Raw genomic sequence first — 16871 nt, forward strand, 5'->3', positions numbered from 1 at the left:
AGAGGCCTGAAGAGGCACAGTTTCTTGTTGAAGAAAGCAGCAGGTATTAAGCATACTTCAGTGAAGCTTAGTCGGGGCGCATGGATTAAATTTGCCCTTCCAAGTCTTTGTATTAATTAATCCTTATCGCAAGCCAGCCGAGTACATTCTTGTCAGATCTGTTTCCAGGCAACATCTGGGTCTAATGGGTGGGTCCCAGACCGAGTTTATTCTTCCACATCCTGCCACCTCTGTGGAATGTGCTTCAAGTGTAGGAACTTAACCAGACAGATGGGTAAACTCTGATCTCATCCCACCTTAGAGGGACCGTAGCTCCTAAATCTTTCGTAAGCAGTGTTTGGTCACCCTCTAGTGGGTAAATGGAAAAGTTCGCCATGCTTGCTGAACAGAAGCACTACTGATCTGGAAGGGGCGTGGAGGTGACTCGACAGCACTCAGCAGGTGTAGGGAGCTGTCATCTTGAGTATGATACAGTTCCTCGGTGGTGCAGGGAAAGGGTGCACGCTTTTTCCCTATCATCTCCTCTGGCTCAATGTGTTAATAATCTGGTTTATTTGAAACAATGCAGGAAACAAAAATGTAACAACTATATGTGCACGTGTGTATATTTCCTGATGCAGAGAGTAAGTGTGACGGTTAACAGGATTGGCTAAATTTTTTCTGTAAAGGTCCAGATAGTAGATATTTTAGGCTTTGCAGCCAAAGGCCATGCACTCTGCTGTTGTAGCATGAAAACAGCCTTAGATAACGCTTAAACGGATGAGCATTGGCCATGTTTGTGGATTGTACATAACAGGCAGCGGGGCTGCGGGTGACCATGGCCCACAGTTGTCAACCCCCATGAAAAAGAAGGAAGTGGATTGTGTTCATCTCTCACACGAGGTGGTAGAGTCCTCAGGGATGGGGACTCGTGCCCTGCTCACCTTTGGACCCTGAGCACCCAGCACTGTGTCTGGCTTGTAGCAGGTGCTCACGGCGTGGTTGCTGACCTGAGGTGGCTCTGATGTCAACCTCTGTAATATATCAGCTTTCTTCCAGGATTTCTTGGTCTTCATTGAGTTAAAAACAGCAACTCTCTGAACCGGATGTTTAAAGCATCAGAGCAGATAGGATTTGCAGCCATCCCTGTTTTCTTTCTATTTGTCTCTATTTTAAATGAACCAAGGTGCCACATGAGAGGCCAGCAGATAATAGGCTTTGTAATGATGGGCTCGAGCACTGCCTGGTGGCCCAGCATCAGTGGGCAGCTCTGAGGAGTTTTGTTTTGCAGAACCAGGCATGGGTTTGCATCAAGGCATCTGCTCATTTTACCAGAGCTTATTTCTGCCCAGAGACTTGCGCTTGGGAGGGGTTGGCTGGTGGCATTCTAGGTGACGCTCCGAACCAGCACAGCAAGAAAACAGAGCAGGTGCTGGCCTCTTCAGCCTTGCATGTGGCTGGCCCTCAGGGCAGGTTTGTGGTCTGCCAAATGCTCTGTTTTTGACATTATTAATCACAATAGTAGTTATCATTTATAGAGCATCTTGTCTCATGTGAATTCTAGAAGATACATTTTATCCCTGGGTACAGATGAAGAAACTGAGGCACAGAGAAATTAACTGATTTGGGGCATGTTATTGATATTATGTGGCAGCATAGTTAAAAGCCTGGGCTAAGTTATGTAACACGTAGTGCCTGTTTCTCCATTTGTAAAACGGTCCTGATGAAAGTTATTCAGGGGGCAGCTGTGTGGGTTAAAGTGAGGCGAGGTATGTAAAGCTCTTCCTTACTCTCTAGGACATAATATGCTATTACTGTTACCTGGGGCCTGGGCACATAGTAAGTGCTCAAAAAATATTGGTTAAAGAGATAAATGTTATTTGCCCAGTCACACAGCTGGTAAGAATTCAAAGCCTGAATCTTTCTACCAGGCCACATGGCCTTGGCATTGTACCATTTAACCAAATAGGAATGGAGGACATGGTAACCATGATATTGAGGGTGTCCACACAGGCAGAGGGGACAGAGCTGAAGGGTCAAACGCTCCTGGTTCACTTAGCCTGGCATCTTGTTGGGCATCTTGCCCATAGGAGAGGCCTCAAGTTCAGTCCATATGTCCGGGAGCTGGACATAGGTAAGACTCCTTGGCTCCATACAGGTGTAAAAATCTTGAAAGATAGAGAAGAGGATACTGGGAAAGGAGGAGGGGACGGCTTCCCGGGAGTCACTGTCAACCCTGTTAATAATACTAGCATAATAGTAATAACTGACCTAGCACCCAGCTGATCCCAGGCACTGCTGTGCATATATTAACTCCCTTTGTCTTCCAACAACCCTATGAGGAAAGTTTCTGTATCCCCATTTTACAGATAAGGAAACAGGCTCAGGTTGGTAACTTGGCCAAGGACAGGCGGAATCTGGAGTACCTGATTTCCCCACTGAGCCAGCTCTGCTTCTCAGTCTGATGTTAACCGCGAGTGCTAGCACATCACCCCAGCCAGAGAATGGGGAAGTGGAGAAGGGGAGGAAGGCATCAAGACCCGATGCTACAAATTAAAATAACATCAGACTAGATGTTTGGTTCTGCTCTGGCCACTAACTAGCTCTAAGCTTGTTGATCCCAAACATCTCCTGAACTTCTCTTCCAGCATTCACATTCTTTGGCCCTCAAACCACTATGGAATGAGTCTTGACTTTGAGAAAAGGTGCTGTCTGGAGACTGACATCCGATGCCAAGCCATGGGTCAGTCTCCTCCGGAACTGAACTTCCATGTGACCTTCGTGTATTGGGTCGGAGCCTGTGGGAGACACACATCATCAGATGGGATGTCTTTGAGATCTCAGAGTCTTGGCTTTCCCTCCATCACCCAAATGTTGCCTGGCTAACTCCCATTCACCTACTTAATCTTAAACTGCCTCTGACCATCCAGACCTGGTTGGGTCCTTGTGCTTTACATTATTGTATCAGCCTAGTTTCTTTTCATAGGACTTAACCACAGTTCATAGTCGAATATCCATTGACGGACCTTTTCCAGAGGCAGAAACCATGTCTGTTTTCCCACATCATTGCACCACCAGTGCACACTCAGTGAGTTTTTTTTTTAAATAAATTGGGTCTTCGTTGCTGCGCGTGGGCTTTCTTTTTAGTTGCAGCGAGCAGGGGCTACCCTTCGTTGCGGTGTGCGGGCTTCTCATTGCGGTGGCTTCTCTTGTTGCGCAGCACAGGCTCTAGGTGCGTGGGCTTCAGTAGTTGTGGCACATGGGCTTAGTAGTTGTGGCTTGCGGGCTTTAGAACGCAGGCTCAGTAGTTGTGGCGCACGGGCTTAGTTGCTCCGCGGCATGTGAGATCTTCCTGGACTAGGGCTTGAACCCCTTGTCCCCTGAGTTGGCAGGAGGATTCTTAACCACTGTGCCACCAGGGAAGCCCTCAGTGAGGTTTTTTAATGTTTGAATGTTGTCACGTGTGTGTGGTATTAAACATGACAGGAGGAGACAGCCTGGCGTGGTCATATTGTTTGGTTCTCTCCTTGCAGGACACATAAGAGTAAGTCTACAGTAGCCAGTTTTCAACGCCACTTTATTGCAAGGAATTAATATGGTCAATGATCTAAAGCCCAATGAGGTATTTTGGAGGTGTGCTGAGCTCACACCTGGATCAACACAACTCCCCCAGGGCAAAGCCAGCTGGAAACAGCTGGTGCGTTGCTCCCAGGGTAGCCTAGTTCATTGTCAGTAGTCACCTGTTTTCAAGGCTGAAGGACAGATGGTGTCCATCCCAGTTCCAGGCTAAAGTCAGAAAGAAATCGGCCAACCCGTCAGCCAACCCGTAGTGCCTCGAAAAAGCCCTGGCTCATAAGAGATGCTCAGTGTACATTTGAATAAATGAGACCCTTTAAACTACTCTGAGCAGCAGAACAGCTGTCACAAAGTTCAGAGTCAGGAGAGAACTCACAGACAAACTCAGTGTGTCTTTCAGTGTGATTTTTAAAAATCTAAGGCATCTGTTTCCTTGGTCCACAGGACCCTAGAATAAGGAAGCTGCGTGGGGGCATGTGCATGCGGAGGGTCCAGCAGGGCTGTTGGAATCAGCTCACTGACGGTCTCAAGAGGTCACGACGTTGAAGGTTTTCCGTTTTAAAAAACTTTCTTCATAGTAAAAACACATATCTGGTACCATTCAGGAAGCGGGGTGGGTGGGGGCAATCAATCTCATTCCACAAGGCAGTTAATTGAAATATTCAGTCCATTGCATCATCCCTATTGCTTTCCTCTCCTTGTTATCATTTGTTCAGGTCAATATTCAGTATTTGTTATCTCTGTGTAAATATTAGAGTCAAGTGTTACAGTGAACACTTAACTACAAACAGCTGCTAATAGTTTCTTCTGGTATTTAGTGACGTTAATAACGTACATATTTTTTAAGAATTTGCCCACTTTTCTTTGTAGCTAATTCACCTCGCGTTTTTCTAATAGCCTTTCAGTAAAGTTTCCCACAAGCCATTCCCATCAGATAATCAGAGTTCTCGTTTTTATCTTGGATGCATTTCTCCTGGGGATCTCCCTTCACCTTGGAATTCCCTTTACCTTTCTGTTGGGCTGACTTTCTGGTTTCCTGGATCCCTTGTCTTCCCCTTTCTTGGCTTCCTCCCTCACTTGGGGTGGAGCAGATTCCCTAATCGACTCACCAGGTTAAGAAGGTAAAGTGACAAAAGGCACGGTGGTGATGGCCTTCACCATGCCTGTCTTTTGTTTTTGGGTTTTTAAAATTATTATTTATTTGGCTGCGCTGGGTCTTAGTTGCGGCACGCAGGATCTTTTAGTTGCGACATGGGGGGGATCTTCCCAGACCAGGGATGGAACCGGGGCCCCCTGCATTGGGAGTGTGAAGTCTTAACCACTGGACCACCAGGGAAGTCGCTGTCTTTTGAGTCACTCGGCTCCGATCTGACTGGGTTATACCTTCTGTGCCTGGGTCGTTTGTCATGCCTGGATTTCCCCTCCTTCTGGGGATTACCCTCACCTTTCTCCCACAGCGTTCTGTTGGTTTACTCAATAGTTCCTCTTTTAGAGTTTATACCCTCATTTTGTTGGGTCATATCCTTCAGTAGATTACTGAGAGAGAATGTGTGGAAGGTGGATTCTTTTTAGATGTTGCATATCTGAAAAAAAAAAAAAGTCTGCCTCTTGCTCTTCACTGATTATTTTCCTGGGTAATTTCTGGGTTAGAAACCACTTTCCAATTTGAAAGCATTTGCCATTATTTTCTAACATTCTGTCTGCTTCTGGAAAAGGTTAAAAGCCTTTCTGTTTTCTGATCCTTGGCGGTTCTTTGATTGTTCAAAACATCTTCTCTTTGCACCTGAGGTTCTGAGATTTCTGAACCTCGGTTGGGTCCGTTTTCATCCATTATGCTGGGTACTCAGGGGAGCCCCTTCCAAAAATGTGTCACTTTTGTCTCCTTTCCTATTCATCTCATTCTGATGATAATTTTAGAAGGGTTTGGGAAAGGAACAAAGTTAGATTCATGTGTCCATTTTGACATCTTTACCTAAAAGCCTAAAATACATGCTGAAGCTACAGGAATTGGTGGTGGCACAGCAGTCAACATAGATGAGTGGAATAAAGATTCCAGAAACTGACCCAAAATGTGAGAAGTCATCAGTAAGTGATAACAGATCACCTGACCATCTGCTGGAAAAAAATAAAGTTGGACTTTCTTCACCCCATATATAGAATTCAGTTCTAGTTTGTTTAAAGATTTAAGCATACACACAAAACTATGAGAAAATATAGGAGAATATTTTTATAATCTTGTGCCGAGGAAGCCCTTCCTAAGCACATAGGAATAGAAGAAGGCTCAAAGAGCTACCAGTTAACTGTGTAAAAATGTTAAACTCCCACGTGACTAAAGACTGAATTTAAAAAAGCTGGATGGGAAAATATTGCCTCATATGTAGTTTGTTACCATCCCTGTTATGTAAAGATTTCTACAGATCAGTAAGAAAGTGATTTTTTTAAAACGTCAATAAATCGGAACTAGAAGTGGCTAATAAGTATTTGAAAAGATGCTCTTCCATCCTCAGGACTGGTCAGGAAAATGCAAACTAAGATAAGCAAGAAGGATACAGTACATCTGTTCTTAGTGTGTGGTCCCTGAACCAGTGGCATCCCCTGGGAACTTAGAAATGCAGATTCTCAGATCCCTTCCTAGACCTACTGCTAATCACAAACTCTGGGGGGAAGCCCATCCGCCTGTAGGTTAACAAGCCCTTCAGTTGATTCTGATGTTTGAGAACCATCGCTGGGCAGCTGAGAGAGTGAACAAATGACGTTCAGTGTCGTGGATGAAACTCATGATGTTGAGTGAGAGAAATCAAACATGGGAGCATGGACGATAGGATTCCATGTCTCTGAAGTTCCAAAACGGGATGACAGAAACCAGGGGGCCTGGGACCCTCGGAGGAGGGAAGGAGTAACTAGACGTGATGGAACCCCCCCGCTCCGCCACAGCAGTGCTAGTCATGTTCTCTTTCTTGAGTGGATGCTGGTGACACAAGTTGGTCCAGTTTGTGAAAATTCATTGAGCTGTTCACTTAGGATTTGTACACTTTTCTCTGTGCTGTACTTCAGTCAAGCAGTGAAGGGCAAAACATGAGATCTCTTTTGTTTTGTTTTTTAGTCAGGTTTTTAATCATTTAAAACCTGGGCATTTAATGAGGTTGGAAGGGAAGAGCAGACATACTCAGATGAGAGGATGAGTTAGCACAAGTTTTTTGATGAGTAATTTGACATACCTCTAAAGCTTAAAATATTCTAGAAATTCCACTTCTACGAATCTATCCTGGAATTCACGTTTGCAGAGGTATACATTATATAAGAATGTTCCCTGGGTATTTTTTGTACAAACATAAAGGAGACAACTTAAATTTTTCTCCATAGGGAACTGGTTACATGAATTATGGAAAACTGGGCAGCTGTTAAAATCGACATAGATCTGGAAAGAGGCCCTCGGTGGCATGGCTGACTGAAAGAAACAAGTTATAGACACCATATACTGAGTGATCCGTATTTTTAAAGGAGAAAAGGATTTGCAGGTGGTAGTTATAAATGCAAGCGAAAGAAGTTAGGAAGGCTCAATGTAAAATTTTTATATTGGTTTCTCGAGAATTTACAACTGGTGTTTGTAACTTCTTTGTGTGTTTTATATATAGTTTTTATACTGCTGTGCTTATTTTTACCTGCACGTATCACTTTCTTAAACTTTAAGTCTTAGATTTACCATTCAAAAAAAAGGGTTGGCTTAAAATAATGTTTATCAGTGAAAAAACAAACTATTTTTGTAGTCTAAACAAAGATCTACTTACACACACACACACATACACACACAGGGCTGAGTAACATTTTTGTAGAGTGCTTTTCATCAGTATTGGTTATAGTGAGCGACAAAAAGTGTGCTTCTGGATATATTTCACTTGCCTAGGAAATTCACTTGGGTAGAGTAATTGTTTTCTTGACAGTTCTTTTCCTGTGTTTGCTGATAAGATCTTGGGTCAAGGATTCCTGTTTTTTGAGAGACAGCTCAGTTAGCGATATTATCTCTGTGTGTAAAAGATGACCACCGCTAGCACATTAGACAGAGCGTCTCTGGATAGTGGACTGCACTTGCTTTAATAATGAAAACCATTTTCACATTCAGAGCCGAGAGCTGTTAGCTGAGCCTGTTTAGCTGGCACAAGCTTACGCCGGCAGCTCTTAAACTCTTGCACACTCCTGGAGAGACAGCTGCCACATTGCCGTGGCTCTTCCTGTGGTTATTTCCTGTGTGAATCAACAGAGGGCCCTTCTGACCTCTTCAGTTTGAATCAGGAAGCCCTTCTTGTTGTTTCAGACCCTGCCATGCTGGATGAGGTGTGTTACCTGTCTTACTGATCCAATGGAATAGCACACCTGTGTGTGTAGATGACCTGTCAGTTGTGATGAATTCTGGACCAAAACCCCATGGGTGTTGAGGCTTGGCACTTCCTGGGATTTTATCCTGTTTTGTGCTGCTTCACTTTCAATTAATTCCGTTGCCACAGATGTAAACACAAAAATACATCTCCATTAAATGTTTCTTCGGAATTCATATACGACATCAAGCAGATAAAAGAACATCAACTTTCGGCTCTAAGGAGGGGAAGCAACAGCCCTTAGAGCCTGTTCCCTGTTCCCCAGCACAGACATCCAGACCTCGCCAGGGAGGTGGGCTTGTCTCAGTGAACAGTTTAAAAGGTCCCCTGGAAGCCTGTCTGAGGGCTAAGTGATCCTAGCACGAAGTCTTTCCTAAAGAGGGGCCTGAACTCTTCCTCCTGGACTGTCCACTTCTAACCCCATCCTGAGGTCTCTGGCTCCCCTAGACTGGATAGGTTGTAAACTGAGCCCAGGTCAGCCCTTTAACCTGTTCCTCTTTCATCTTTCCAGCTGAGGAAGTGACACCCTAATCCACTGGGGAGTCTTGCCAGAAACCTGGGGGTAATTCCACTTTATCCTAATCTAATCTGTCAAATCTGTGAAGGTTCTGTCTCCTTCTGAAATTTCCCTTGACTCACTCACTTCCCAGTATTCACCAGCATCTTGGTGTTGGATGCACCCTCTTCTTCCACTTGGATTATTACAGCAGCCTCTGGACTGTTTCCCTGCCCCTGCCCCCGACTCTGCCTGCCTGTTCTCGCCATGCAGTCAGAGTGATCTTGCAAAAACTTAACCTGATCTTATCATTGTCTGGCTCAGAATCCTCCTGTAGCTCTTAGGATAAAGTACAAAATCCTTAGGTGTCCTGGGCCCACGTAATCTGACCCTCCCCAAACCCTCTAACATCTTGTACCCACGTCCTAACGTCCTCCACTCTCGTACAGGTTCTAGAAGGCCCCTCCCCTGCAGCCCTCTGCCCATGCCATGCTCTCTGCCTGGGACGGTGTCTTCTGCCTGTCTTACTAGCTCCCACAGGGTCTTCACGCTCTTCCTCAGCACAGCCCCCTCGGACATTTGTTGTTCCTGCCTAAAAGGTCACAGCCCCCGTCACAGACCCTTGTCACACCCTTTATTTCCTTCAGAGCATTTTCACAACTGTAACTATTCAGATATTTCCCCCCATGAGACTCTAAGTCATGCATGAGCAGGTCTGTTTGGTTTCTGCCCTGCTCTATCCTCGGGGCCCACGGAGCAGGAAGCCCGGCCTGTGGCATGTGCTCAGGGCAGGTGCTCAGGTGTCAATGCCGAATGACCAGCTTTGTGATCAGAGTCACTTTCACGTCTTGTCCCACATCCCATGGAGAGAGCTGAGACAGGAAGGAAATCACTTGCCCCGAGTTACACAGCAGCCAGATCTGCTGCCAGAGTCCGTCCCACACGCCTCATGCTGTCTCCTGGGAATAGAGTTTAGATGCCAACTTTCCTGAGTTAGGAATAAAGTCCTCCTGGGCCCTGGAAGGCACACCTCACCGTGGCCTCCCTCCTTGAGGACCAGAGACTCACACAGCGTAGACCAGCATCCTTCCTTCACTCAGTGGTGATGTGATGGGGCTTTGGGCTTGTCTTGCTCTGTAGCAGCAGTGAAGTTGGGTGACCATTGTTGGAATAAATGCATGACTTATATCTTGTTCCCTTCACAGGTATCGGGAGCAGATTCCAGCCACAGATGTGTGTTGTTTTGCCCCTCTTTATTAGTGCTGACATTTAAAAATCGAGATCATCATGTACAAACTTGAGTTCCTGTGTTCTCCTGGGGGTGGGGGTGGGAGAAATATCGAGAAAACCAGCCCACAACTGGCCGGAGCTGGGCAGAGACTTACCCCGGAAACAAGGCGTGGGTTTCTTGTTTGTCCTGGTCTCTGCCTTGCCTGTTCTGTTCATTCATTTTACCTTCCTAGCATTTGCAAGAATGTGAGCTTGCGGCCAGATCACATTTGGTACATGTACCCATATATATGAGTAAAAATTGTAATTACTTTTTTCTCTGTCCCCACTTCCTCCTCCTTCTTCATTTTCTCTTCCGCCTCCCTTTTCTTTTCTCTTTTACAGGTTCTGGGACTGCTGGTATGGACACTGATCGCTGGAACTGAGTACTTCCGGGTCCCTGCGTTTGGCTGGGTCATGTTTGTAGCTGTGTTTTACTGGGTCCTCACTGTCTTCTTCCTCATCATCTACATAACGATGACCTACACCAGGATTCCCCAGGTGCCTTGGACCACGGTGGTAAGGAAACCATGGGTGTTCTTCCTGTCCACTGCCCATTAGGTAGGACGGAACTTAGTCCTTCTCCAGACAATTCGGGATTGTCTCTGCCAACAAAGCAGAGGGCAAAGCCAGGGAGAACCCAGCACAGGTGTTTTAAACCTGAGTGTGAAACAGCATTGTTGGAAGGTCCAGGAATTCCTTTTAGGCAAAGTAGCAAACCGGTCCTCAGAAGACTGAATCAAGAGATACACTGCGTACACTCTTGTTTTATTAATTCCCTATAAACAGTGTCATCTAGGAACAGGTGTGTCAGGGCATAGCCCCTGCAGATCTTCTGTCCTCCAAACCCCTCCTGGGGCCGTGGCTTTAACCCTTTTTGTACCAGTGTTCTTTGATGTTGAGAGGTGAAGAGTTAGAATGAAAAATGAAAGTCACTGTTAGAGCAACTAGGTGACCTCACATGGGGGAGCAGGAGTGGTCAAGAGCGACTGGATTCTTGGGCTTCCCTGGTGGCGCAGTGGTTGAGAGTCCGCCTGCCGATGCAGGGGACACGGGTTCATGCCCCGGTCCGGGAGGATCCCACATGCCGCAGAGCGGCTAGGCCCGTGAGCCATGGCCGCTGAGCCTGTGCGTCCGGAGCCTGTGCTCCGCAACGGGAGAGGCCACAACAGTGAGAGGCCTGCATACCCAAAAAAAAAAAAAGAGTGACTGGATTCTTGTCCTGACTCCATGCTGGGTGCATGATTAAAAAGGGAGTCACAGCCTGGGGGTGGGGCAGGGGGAATAGATAAGAAAATGTGTAGATTACAGAACCTGTCTTTGTCTGCTTGGGTGCCAAAACAGAATACCCTAGACGGGAAGCTTCAATGACTGAAATTTCTCTCAGTTCTAGAGGCCAGAAGTCTAAGATCAGGTGTCAGTATAGTTGGTTTCTGGTGAAAGCTCTCCTCCTGGCTTGCAGATGCCTGCTGATCTTGCTGTGTCCTCATATGGCAGAGAGAGAAAGAGAGGATGTGAGCTCCCTTTCATCTCTTCTTAGAAGGGTACTAATCCTCTCAGGGGGACCCCACTCTCATGAGCTAACCCTAATTACCTCAAAGGCCCCATATCCAAATACTATCGCGTTGAGGGTTAGGGCTTCAACATATGAATTTGGGGGGACACATTCAGTCCATAATATTCTGCCCCGGGCCTCCCTGGTGGTGCAGTGGTTAAGAATCCGCCTGTCAATGCTGGGGACACGGGTTTGAGCCCTGGTCCGGGAAGATCCCACGTGCCACGGAGCAACTAAGCCCGTGCGCCACAACTACTGAGCCTGCACTCTAGAGCCCACGAGCCACAACTACTGAGCCCACGCGCCGCATCTACTGAAGCCCACGCACTCTAGAGCCTGTGCTCCTCAACAAGAGAAGCCACTGCAATGAGAAGCCCGCACACCACAACGAAGAGTGGCCCCCACTTGACTCAACTAGAGAAAGCCTGTGTGCAGCAACGAAGACCCAACACAGTCAAAAATAATAAGTAAATAAAAATAAATAAATGTATAAAAAATACTATACTAATATCAATAAAAATAATATATTTTTTAAAATTCTGCCCCCCCCAATCTTGACCATCTCACATGCAAATACATTCGTTCCATCTCAACATCCCCCAAACTCATTCCAGCATCAACTAAAGTCTTGATCCAAAGTCTCCTTTAAGTATCATCTATGTCAGATACGGGTGGGGCTTGAGGTACAGTTCATCCCGAGGCAGAATTCCTCTCCAGCTATGAACCTGTGAAACCAGACAAGTTGAGTGCTTCCAAAATACAGCGGTGAGACGGGTACAGATAGACATTCCCATTTCAAAAGGGAGAAATACGAAAGAAGGAAGGGGTGACAGGTCCCCAGCAAGCCCAAAAGTTACGAGGCAAATTCCATCTGATCTTAAGGCTCCAGAACAATCCTTTTTTTTGGTTCAGTGCTCTGCCTTCCTGGTGCATTGGGGCAGCATTGTCACCCTGGTGTCTCTGCAGGGCGGCCCTGCCCCTGGGGCACTGGGTAGGGACATCCTGACTCACAGAAAACCCACCCTTTGAAACTGAGGAGGAACCAGCCTGCCCACTGGGCCCGCGATGAGAGTGGCAGCCCTGATGATCTCTGAATCACCTTCGGGTGATTCATTCTTTTCGTGAAAGATAAAGCTATTTCGCAGTCAAATAGTTCTGTGGTTCATTCTGTCCCGTAGAATCCAAGAAGTTCCACAGCCCTCCTTCATTTTGGCCCATCTGCATCCCCTTCAGTTCAAACTTGTAATGTTTCTACTGGTATAATCCCTTACCTATTCCTGGCTTCTGCTGAGATGGTCGATTAGATCTGTGGTTTGTACCTGTAATCTCTTTCTCAAAAGGCTGTTCGGCCACACCCTGAGTGTTCTCTTCTGAAAGAGCTTTCTCGTTTTTCACAGTATGGCTGAGCTGAGAATTTTTCAAATCTTCAAGTTCTGGTTCTTTTTGGTTTTGTTATTTTTATTTTTTGGCTGCACCGCACGGCGTGTGGGATCTTAGTTCCCTGAGCAGGGATCGAACCCGTACCCCCTGCATTGGAAGTGCGGAGTTTTAACCACTGGACTGCCAGGGAAGTCCCAGTTCTGGTTCTTTTTTGCTTAACAATTCCTTCTTCAATTCATCTCTCTCCTTTTGCATTTTCCTCCAAGCTGTCGGGGGAACCAGCCCACTCCTTCGGCACTTTGCTAAAAAAATTTCCTCAGCTAAATGTTCAGTGTCATTGCTTAAAGTTCTCCCTTCCACAAAACACTAGAACACCTTTCAGACAAGTTCTTTGCCACTTTATAGCAAGGATCACCTTTCCTCCAGTTTCTAATAACATATATTCCTCATTTCCACCTGAGACCTCACCAGAATCTCCTTAAACATCCATATTTCTAGCATGTGCCTCAGAACTCTCCAGCCGCTCTTCATTAGCCAGTGCCAAAGCCACTTCCATATTTTTAGCTATTTTGTGACAGTTCTGAAGGGACTCGAAGTCTTGGTCTCCTGACTGCTGGTCGGGGTTCTTATTTTGCTGACCTCTGGCCTAGGGCATCTATTAGTCTGTCTCTCCTCCAAACCTAAGCCTCCTTCATTGATTTATTACATTAAGAACTTAAAATATTGCCTTTCATGTTACTTTTTTTTTTTTCTTGTTTAACACTGCTCCCTTCCGAAACTCCCTGGCTTTAAAATGCTCTGATTTGCATTTGCAGAATTTATCATCATGAGGTGTGTCCCCATTTTATAGCTAAGGAAACAGGTTTGGAGCCTCCTGACTTTGCACAGGTTCACGCACAATTGGGCCCATGTCTCTCGACTTCCATCCAGCAGTTTTTTCTGATGTCATCCTGCTCTGGGTGCTCCTCTGCCTGAGTAGTGAGTAGAGCCCTGGCCAGCAGTCAGGAGACCCCTCCATGTTGGGGTTCCACACTCACGCGTGTGAAGAGACCAGAAAGTCATGCAAGTGAGCGTAAACTGTTGAATCCTTGCCACCCATATGCACTGACTTAAACAACAGCAGGATATTCTTCACAGAGAAGTAAGCTGGAAATGTGCTCCCAGGATCGCTAGATCTTCTGTTGTTGTTGTTTTTTTCCCTTCCTAAGGGAATCCAGAAATCTGGGTTTCTGTGTAAACTCCCCCAGTTTTAAGATGTTTACAGACAAATTTTGAAAATTTTGCTTGCTGCTGGCAGATGCTAAACGTCAGACGCGTCTGCCTTCTGGTTGGGATATTTTATTTGCTGCTCCAACTGAGGAGCCCCTTTGCAACCCCTCAAAGCGTTGGTAAGCGAGGAAGCAGCGTGCACTGAGTACCCCCAAGGCGCCGAGGAGCTGCCTTCTCATCGCCCTTGTCCCCTGCCCTGCTCACGAGTCCAGGTGGGCCCCTTGCCACAGCCGGGGTGCGCTTCTGGCCGCTTCTGAGGTCCGGGTATGCCCGGACCTTCCCAGGCTCCCTAAACACTCTGCGCCTCTGTCTCCCAGGGTCTGTGCTTTAATGGCAGTGCCTTCGTCTTATACCTCTCAGCCGCTATTGTGGATGCGTCTTCTGTCTCCCCGGAGAGGGACAGTCACAACTTCAACAGCTGGGCAGCCTCGTCGGTGAGTGAGCATTTCATCCCCACGGTCTCCTCCTCCCTCCCCAAGGCCGGCTGAGGATCTGGGCGAGGAGGACAAAGTTATCTGCAGGGAAAAGCATCACCTGTGGGAGGGACACCTTGGCAGTGAATTTCCTGGTTTGAGCATCGTGGGGCCTCCCGATGGCCTGGAGCACAAAGAGGCTGAAGGAGTCCGCTCGAGTGAAAGCCAAATGCTAGAACAAAATAAGTGTTTGAGGGAGAAAAAACGTTTGAGGGATTCTAAGAATAATTCTGCTGCCTACAGTGTCAGTGGGAGAGAGAGGCAGAAAATGAGCACACCTGGATTCTGTTTGTTGAAGTAGAAATGTTTGTTCATGCTCTAAGGATGCCTAGGAAGATAGACACCAGCAGAGGCTCCTTCCAGGGACTGTGATGGACCATGAGGAGTGTGGGATGAGGGGCTTCTGCTTTTTAATTTATGTGTTTATGTACTGTTTGCATTTTTAAACCATAAGTGTGTATTTTTCAAATTTAAAAAACTAATTTTAAAAGTTTCTCTGAGATGGGCCTTATAATATTCCATCCGCAGTAGAAGTGATGGGGGCGGGAGGCAGACAGACAGGAAGACCAACAGTATGATGTTAAAGCTGGTGGGTGATCCATGGGTGTTCACTGTATTCTTGACCTATATCTCAAAATCTCTATTTAAAGGTAAAGAGCGTGGGTCCATGTGAGATTAAAAGTCACAGGGCTCAAGTTAGCACACAGCAAGAATCAGCTGGGCAGATGCAAACTAGGATATATAGGATGGATAAACAACAAGGTCCTACTGTATAGCACTGGGAACTATATTCAATATCCTGTGATAAACCATCATGGAAAAGAATATGAAAAGGAACGTACATATATGTATAACTGAGTCACTTTGCTATACAGCAGAAATTAGCACAACACTGTAAATCAACTGGACGTCAATAAAATTTTTTTAAAAATGAAGAATCAGGTGGAACTGTGCTGCGGTTGCCCCAGGAGAGGGCCCGGCGTTTTCCCGCCTCTGCACTCACACCCCATGTGGGCCTCTGGCTTCCTTCCGCCCACTCAGCTTGTTTGTGTAAACTGAGCCTGTGACAGTGTGAGGTTAAGCTTTGGTCTAAAATCACCGATACTAAATGAGAAATACACGGGCTTTTCTCAGATGCACACCACCATATTCACCCCCACGTGAACACCCTGGGCGTATTGGAGTAAGACTACAGGCTTTCCAGATAGGTTCCAAAAAAGAAAAACAGCCTAGCCTGAAATTGTTTCGGAGGGAAGGTAATTGAACCAATAAAGCAGGTTTAGATGAGAAAGCTTGGAGTCAAGGGATGCCGTAAGTGCATTATTCAGTAGAGGTGAAATGACAACTTTTGCTGATTCGGATGTGCCCTAAACCCCCTTTCTATTATGCTTTGTTTTCTCCAGTTCTTCGCCTTCCTGGTCACCATCTGCTATGCTGGAAACACATATTTCAGTTTTATAGCTTGGAGATCCAGGACCATACAGTGATTTCGCCATTTTGAGAATTAAAAGGGAAAAAAAAAAAAAAGGAAGAATCTCCCTGTAAAAACAGCTGTAGGTATAATGTATATTTCCAGAGAATTGTATTTAACTAATGTTTTTATATACTTAGTTAAATTTGCTCACAGTGGTTTGTTATAATTAAACTGGATACTTATTTGCAAAGTGCTGTAGCTTATAATGAACCTTAAAGATCTTGTTGATGTCTTCATAGACCTTATTTTCTTAGGCAATGTATTAGAAATAGATAAATTGCTAATATTAAGAATGCATCAAGTTTGTAAACCTAACTTTTAAAAATGCCAGATTCTTTTTTCATTAAATGTTTCGCAATCCAGGGTAATGTGGCGTCTGACTCAAGAAAGGAGACTTATTGCTGAAGCCTGAAGCTGGGGGCTGTGGGGAATTCTTCATCCTCATGGGGTTGCCTGGGGTGATATTGCCAGGAGACACTGTCCACAGCCCCCAGGCCAGCGTGGTCAGAGAGACCCATCTCCCCAAGTCTGGGGATCGCTGGCGGCATGAGTCTCACGTGCCAGCGGGTTGGCACAGAAAGCATCTAATGAGACACTAGCCTTAGAACTTAGTAATGAGCTCGCCTTAAGTGGTGCTCTGAGCACAGTGGCTGATGTGCTGGTGGCATTTTTTTCTAATACAGATTAAAATAAGCTCATAACCATTAAAAGGATAAATACTTGCATGTACCTTAAAAACCACCTTGCTGATCATAGAGACACAGGTACCATATTAGGTGGAACATATTGGACCAAAAGGCTCCAAATCTCCAAGCCCTAATATTTTGTAACATTGTTATTAGATATTATGAGACCATGGGAAGAACTGTGTTCCGAAGGCAGATGTGCACTTAGAGGAAGTGTTTTTAGGCAAGATGGTTCTTGCTGGAATGGCAGTGTATCTTGGGTGATTTTTCAAACTGAAAAACAAAAAACCACTGAAACGTTAGTATAGTTGATGATAGGGAGAGGGTTCAGCCGTGCACTC

At 45.8% G+C, this 16871-nt stretch overlaps 1 protein-coding gene across 3 annotated transcripts in view; it reads left to right on the plus strand.

Annotated features, from left to right (window-relative positions):
* CMTM8 (CKLF like MARVEL transmembrane domain containing 8) overlaps positions 1–16205 on the plus strand; it is a 91982-nt gene extending 75777 nt beyond the window's left edge. Inside the window, exons 2-4 of one of the 3 annotated variants that reach the window (XM_029242179.1) lie at positions 10039–10212; positions 14215–14331; positions 15774–16205. In XM_029242179.1, the coding sequence (XP_029098012.1) occupies positions 10039–10212; positions 14215–14331; positions 15774–15857 (375 nt within the window). In that variant the 3' untranslated portion in view covers positions 15858–16205. The remainder of the gene's footprint in view (positions 1–10038; positions 10213–14214; positions 14332–15773) is intronic. The other 2 variants (XM_029242180.1, XM_029242181.1) reach the window with 2 other exon arrangements.
* Positions 16206–16871: the final 666 nt, after the last annotated feature.

Source organism: Monodon monoceros, unplaced genomic scaffold (genome assembly GCF_005190385.1).
Source record: "Monodon monoceros isolate NGI ecotype Baffin Bay Population unplaced genomic scaffold, NGI_Narwhal_1 Super_Scaffold_3, whole genome shotgun sequence".
In the NCBI taxonomy this organism is placed as follows: domain Eukaryota; kingdom Metazoa; phylum Chordata; class Mammalia; order Artiodactyla; family Monodontidae; genus Monodon; species Monodon monoceros.